The sequence below is a fragment of the Vespa crabro genome, chromosome 16 (genome assembly GCF_910589235.1).
Source record: "Vespa crabro chromosome 16, iyVesCrab1.2, whole genome shotgun sequence".
In the NCBI taxonomy this organism is placed as follows: Eukaryota; Metazoa; Arthropoda; class Insecta; order Hymenoptera; family Vespidae; genus Vespa; species Vespa crabro.
Window position 1 is genome coordinate 3,591,279 of NC_060970.1, and position 7,500 is coordinate 3,598,778.

Consider the following 7,500-nt stretch of genomic DNA (forward strand, 5'->3'; position numbering starts at 1 on the left):
ATAATAATAATAATAATAAAATTACGAGAGCCTATCGAGAGACAAAAAAAAAAAGAAAGAAAACCAAAAAATTATAATTTTTCGACATCGAGTACGGTCGATAAAGTAGAACATACTGACAAATAAATGAAGAATCATATGAAAAGAAAAAAAAAAAACGTTGCATACGCGTGCAAACGTATATACGTATGTACACACAAACATACACACACACACACATCACACATAAATCAAAATGTATTTATATGAAAGATAGTTAAATGATTTTTTAAGTTCGGTCGGTAAAGTAGAACAGATGAATGAATAATAATGGAATGAATATTAATGAATGAATAATAATGGAAGTAAAAAAAGTCAAAGTAAATTAATTTTTTATTTCTTTTGTTAATAACAAAATGAACTCTCGTTGTTTTTAATTCTCTCTCTCTCTCTCTCTCTCTCTCTTTCTCTCTCTCTCGCACTTTTTTCATTTTGAAATCAACACACTTATTTGACGCACGCACGTATACACACACAAAACACATTAATATACAATTCTCTATTCGAAAAATACTAAGCGAATAATCCAAACGATGATCTTTTCATTGTAATTGATAAGAAATTATTTATTATCGTTCATCTTGATATTAAATCGCCATATTGAAATTAATTCGTCAAATAATTGATGTTAAATTATAGATATTTAAAAATATACAACTTCGGAGAGACATATAAAAGCAGGTACATATATATATATATATAAAGAGAGAGAGAGAGAGAGAGAGAGATACCACACAATTTACATATACACAATAACACAAAAATATAATAAAAATTTCTTCTTATCACAGATTAATCTAAGAAATGATTAGATAAATCGTGAAAAGGTAAAAAAGAAATTAAACTTGTACAATTTGTATATAACCATATTATTGTAGTATAAATACATTATTTATTATTATTAATAATATATACATATGTATGTGTACATATGTACGTGTATACGTATACGTTATTAATAATAATAATAATAATAATAATAATAATAATAATAGTAATGATTATATATACACATATATATATATATATATATATATATATATATATATATATATATATATATATATATATATATATATACACATACACATATATGGTACATACATTAACTCTGTAATATCGTTACGTTGTTGTACTATATATTATTGTGAACACCATTTCTCAGACATCGATTTTTCTAAATAAAAGTGAAAAATTTCTTTCTTTCGAGACACATTAAAAAAAAAAAGAAAAAAACAAAAAAAAAAAAAAAGAAACAACAACAACAACAAAAACAAAAAAAAAACTAATGTAAGTAAACTCTCTTTCGTCGAAGATTTCAATGTCTGTCGAACAAAATTTTTTTGTTTACCTTCTTTTTCGTTTTCTTTTTTTCTTCTTTTTCTTCTTTTTCTTCTTTTTTCTTTTTCTTTCTTCAAATCAACACTTAATTCCTTTTCTCTGAAATTTCTCCATGAAAAAAAAAAACAAAAAAAAAAAGAAAAAAAAATAAGAAAAAGAGATTCTCTTCTTTCACGAAAAGTTTTTTTTTGCACTCTGAAAACTTATTGTCGACTCGACATATTTTGAGATTATTAAAAGACTTTTAAACGTGCTCCTCATATTCTTCTTCTTCTTCTTCTTCTTCTTCTTCTTCATCTTCTTTTTCTTCGTAAAGATGCGTAAAAAAAAAAAAAAAGAGAAGAAAAGAAAGAAGAAAAGAGAAAGAAAAAAAGAAGACAAGAATAAAGAAAATAAAATGATTACTATGGAATGTAATCGTCGAGTGAAATTTTTAAGGAGTAAAGAAGAACTTCGTTTTGAATGAGTCGAGAGGGGGATGGGGGGAAAGAACCTATAGTAATAAAAAAAAAGAAAAAAAAAAAATAATCACGAAAATGAAAAACAAAGAAACAAGAATTCGGTGCCTCAGAAAACGTTGTACCAACGAGCCTTTCCCAGACTGATTCGATCGACGTTTAATCAATCAAAAAAAAAAAAAAAAAAAAAAAAAAAAAAACAAAAAAAAGAAAAAAAAAACAAAAACAAGAAAAAAATCGAACCTGACGGCAAAGAACAAAAATTACAAACGAAACATAAACAAAATGGAAAGAGAAAAAAAAACGAAAGAAGGAAAAAAAAAATTCGAGAGAAAGAAAGAAAACTACAATTCTCGTTTTTTAAATCGATCAATGGATTAATTAATTGATCGATTAATTAAAAGGAACAGGAGGAAGAAGAAGAAGAAGAAGAAGAAGAAGAAGAAGAAGAAGAAAATATATCTTAATAATTAAGAAACGTAAAGAAATTATTCGATCATTCTATCGTAAACAGGCCTGTGCTCTTGCGATCGAGCTCGAAAGTATTTTTTATAAACGATTAATTTGAAGCGAACAATAATACAATGATTTGTTCGTTTGTTTTGTTTCGTTTTTTCTTTTTTTTTTTTTTTTTTTCTTTTTTTTTACAATACGAAACATAATCTACAATTTTTCACATTTTCATCAAATCAAACACGTCCAATTTTCGTCGATCAATTTTCATTTCCATTTGTTCATTTCTTTTTTCCTTTTTTTCTTTTTCCTTTCGCCATTCATAAAAATAACTTTCATAAAAAATTCTTCTTCGATCTCGATCGCTTAAAATCTTGAATTATATTATAGTAAATAATTCTCTACGTACAGAGATATGAAAACAAACATATATATATATATATATATAAACACACATACACACACATATACATAAAAAAAAAGCATAAGCATTTGGTCTTAAATTAATCTTGAAAAAAAAAAGGAAAAGAAAATAAAATAAAAAAGAAATTCCTCTTCTTAACGCAATACCTGTCATTGTAAATAATTGTTTCATATTGTTGTATAAATAAAAGTTAGGACGAATGCGAATAAAAAGAGAAAGTAACAAAAGAGAGAGAGAGAGAGAGAGAGAGAGAGAGAGAGAGAAAAAGATTAATAATGAAGGGAAGGAAGGAAGGTAGGAAGGAAACGATAGAGACGAATTATTGTACTATTCGAATGACGAGAATGATTTATAAAAAAAAAAAAGACGAAAAAAGAAGAAAAAAGAAAAACTTCTTCCCTTTGGCTCCTACAACCGATCGTCGCCCATCCCTCGGTCACCCTGACCATACCCCCTTTCCCCTTTAAAAATCATAATGTAAGCGCACAAGGGTTAACGATCTATGTGTCTTTTTTGTGTTTAATCGTACATTCATTATTAAATCTTAAAACATCTATATAGTTGTCTTTGTATGTGTATTTGCCTGTATGACCTCTCTATTATTATTATTATTATTATTATTATTATTATTATTATTATTATTATTATCATCATTTTAATTCATTAATTTCAATAACATTTTTAAGATTCTTTTTCTTGTTTTTTTTTTTCTCTAATATAAGAATTTGTTTATTTTAACATTCTACTTATCGTTCTTAATTATTACACAGATTAGTAATTAAATTAATAGGAAGTAAAGTTAAATAATAAAGTAGATTATTTTCTCTTATTTCTCATTTTCTTTCTTTTTTTTTCTTTTTTTTTTTTTTAGTTTTGTTTCTTCCTTCTTATTGTTTATACAATGTGTGCGTTAATTTGATAGTTTATTTTTATGTGAAACTCGTGACGTTTTCAGAACACGTTTGATCCTTTTGAATCTACTCAAGGCACCATTAGGATTATCCCGAAGACTTTGAAGGCCACCGAAAGCTTCATTGTAATCCGTAATTAATCGTCGATTCGAATCCTTTGCAGACGATGCCAAAGCTCTCAAATCGGATTGGCTCTTTAATGGGAAAACTTAAGTTTGTTTTTTTCATTCTAGTGTTTTTTTACGTTGGTAAATGAGAATATCTTCTTTACCGACTGTAGTAAACGAAATACCGACTGATGGTAAAGCGAACGAAGTCGGTCGATAAATCAGATTGTTACCGACATATATGTATACGCAACGATAAGTAATATTACAGAAGGTAAAGAAGTTTTCTTTCTAGCTTTGTTTTTTTTGTACTTTCCCATTTTTTCTTTTTTTCTTTTTTTTTCTTTTTTTTTTTTTTTTTGTCAATTTAATCACAGATATATAAGAAATTTATGATGAAAAAATAATTCCTGAGAATTATTTTTATTATTAACTAACTGCGAAATGTTTTTTTCGTCGAAATGATAAGTCGGATTCTTTCAATCAAGATGAAATTCCAGGGAAAAGAAAATTAACATTTTGATTCTCTTTATCCTCTTGATCCTCGATCAATGAATTACCAATTCGATCTTTCAAATTCGATGTTCTATCTTCGAAACCATCGTCGCCAAATTCATTGCCTTCGTCGTTCTCCTCGTCTTCGACATTTTGCGGCCTATATTCTAAAGTAACCAATCCTGCATTTGCTCTTTTAATCCTTACCTTCTCGTCAATCGGTTGACTTCCACGTAGCTTTGGATCGAACGTTAAATCACTTGGTAGGTCATCTTCGATCTTAACGTGTGCCTGTTCGGGTACCAATATATGTCCCTCATCGGCTATTCTTCTTTTTCTTTTCTTTTTACGTTTCTTTTCGTTGTCGTTCTTAACCACGAACATTTCTCGAATTTTTTCACGTTTCTTCACCGGTGCCTTGTTCAAAGAAATTTTATTTATCTTAGGTTCATCCTGATCGGACATGGAGCCAATATCATCGGGTGCAAATCTTTTTCTAATACTCTCGTGTACAGCAGCATTATAATCATCCTCGTCCTTGAGATTATCAATACCTTCAATCTCCTCCAATCGATGCCTGATTCTATCACTTTCGTTCGATCTTCTTCTTCTTCTTCTCCTCCTTCTTCTTCTTCTTCTTCTTCTTCTTCTTCTTCTTCTTTTATTTATTTTAGGTTTGACGTCATCGGATGATCTCTTAGACGCCATTTTATCATCAACATTTGCACTTACCGCTTCTTGATCCTCCTCTTGTTCATCGTTATCCTTACTCTGTATCTCATCGAATCTTGCATTGTTCCTCTCGATCTCACGATCCCTTCGTTTCCTTTCGATCTCACGTTTGATCTCCTCCTTTATCGAATCTATCTTACGTTTGATTTTCTCTTCAACGCGTTTCTCATATTCGCTGTCATCTTCCTTCGTCAATTTTGGCGATTCGATCGTATCAATATTTTTCTCTTTTGCGGTATCTCTTTTCATATCCGATTCATTAATTTTCTCTTTATCGGTTTTCTCAATATTTTCCTCAACGACATTTTTAATATTATCATCCAATTTATTCTTTTCGTCGTTTTGATTGATCTCGTCACGTTTAACTCTAACGTCACCCGATGATGATCTCTCTTGATCGTCATTTGCGTACTCGTAATCGGTACTTTCACGTTTAATTTTACTGTCCTTGGATTGAACAACTTTATCCCGATCATCGTCAGTTTCGTTATCGTTGCTTTCCTCGAGATCTGCACTGTAATCATCGGACTCGTCGGTATTGTCAGATTTTTGCAAATTCGTACGTTGATCATTGCTGTTCTCGTCATTGTCCGATGACGATGACGATGACGATGACGATGACGAACGTTTTTTCTCTACATTGTCAACACTTTCATGTTCCTCATTGTCGTTGGACTTCAATTGATTATCATCCAATAAAGCATATCTTTTTTTTCTAATGTGTGTCGTATCATATTCAATGTCGACGAACGATGTACTAGAAATATATTCGACATTGTTAATAGGAACATTTGTTACGTTCGTCAACAAATCTATCGTCCAATCTGGCGTTATCGACAAATTTAAATTGTTTTTATTATTGTAATTAATAGAAACGTTTGATGATATTTCGTCATTAGAATAATTATGACGATATTGATTGTCCAATAAACGACGTCGTGGGATCAAATAATCCAAAGTTTGATTGAACATTATCGCCATTTGTTCTTCGTCATTGCTCGAATGCCTAAAATTAGGCTCTTTATCATTCCTAAAAGAAAGATCGCTCAATAAATCGCAATAAATCAAAAGATCACTCTCTCTCTCTCTCCCTCCCTCTCTCTGTTTCTTTATCTTTCTCAGAGTTTTATTTAAACGAAATTTCTTTATTTTATTTTATTCTTTTTTTTTTTTTTTTTTTTACTTATAAATTATCTATACACTTACTTGGAAATATTGAGCGTTTGAATAAATGGTTTGCTTGAAATTAATTGGAAAAATATTGACAAGATCAAAATGAAAATTTTAATCAGTTTGAATGATTTCAACATTGTGTCTCACGACATCGTTAAAAATTAGATCGTTCCACAAATGGTTTATTTTTTCTTTTTTTTTTTTTTTTTTTTTTTTTTTTTGAATAATTATAATTTTATTTATTATCAATCAATTAATGTTATTGGGTTATGTGTTGATTAGTTTGACGTGGACGAAAATACTTTCACAATTTTTTTTTTTTCTATCTGTCTTCTTCTTTTTTTTTCTCTCTCTCTCTCTCTATCATTCGTAACAAAGAACAAAAGGCGGGCGTTGACACACGATATTAAATTTTATCGATTTATCAATGAATTCTTTTTTTTCTGTTTTTTTTCTGGTCTGTCGATGACACGCCATTGTTTATGCACTCATACATATGTATTATTATATAGTACATACTATATGTATATAATATATATATATATATATATATATATATATATATCGATCATATATATATATAAGTTATATACTCAAGAGATATTTTATTTAAAATTTTGACGATGTATATTAAATTTCTTACAATATATCCATTTATTTATTTATTTATTTATTTATTTATTTATTTATTTATTTATTTATTGCGTTTCCTTTTTTGTTTGACTATACAAAAGTTAGACAATATTAACGAAATATTTGAGTGTTATATATTTTTTAATTAATTAATCAATCAATTTATTCATTTATTTTTCTCACTTGAAATTTTTGTACAATTACATTTTTTACAATATATTTATTTTTTATTTTTTTTTATTGCTATACAAAAGTACGATAAAATTAACGACACGTTTGTTATTAATTTTTTGTTATATATATATATATATTTTTTTTTTCTTTATTTCCTTTTTTTTTATTTTTCTTTTTATTTATTTATTTATTTATTTTTTTTTTTTTTCATTATTAACAACAGCATTGGCATCAGGTTTCATGACGAAACTTGATCAAGCTTGACGAAAGAAAAAAAGTAAGATGAACGAACGTACGAACGAATGAATAAAATATATGCTTAAAAAAGAATCGACGTTCATAGTATCGATGAACGTTATCTTAAAGCATATTATAGAAATTTTATTGCTTAGATCTAATAATACAGGATTGGCCCGAAAGTTCCCTAGATCGTATAAAAAAATCGATTACTTTTTTCTTTTTTTTTTTTTTTTTTTTACGGAACCTTCGATGCCAAATTTTTTTCACGTATTATAAGGAAAGAAAAAAGGGACACGAAAAAAATCTTCGAAATTTCGTAA

The 7,500-nt window shown here is 28.0% G+C and overlaps 1 protein-coding gene across 1 annotated transcript; it reads right to left on the reverse strand.

Annotated features, from left to right (window-relative positions):
- Positions 1-3,546: 3,546 nt before the first annotated feature.
- On the reverse strand, positions 3,547-6,668 carry LOC124429891 (myb-like protein X). The gene has a single exon (XM_046975717.1). The coding sequence runs from the start codon at positions 5,939-5,941 to the stop codon at positions 4,217-4,219; it is 1,725 nt and encodes a 574-aa protein (XP_046831673.1). The 5' UTR covers positions 5,942-6,668; the 3' UTR covers positions 3,547-4,216.
- Positions 6,669-7,500: the final 832 nt, after the last annotated feature.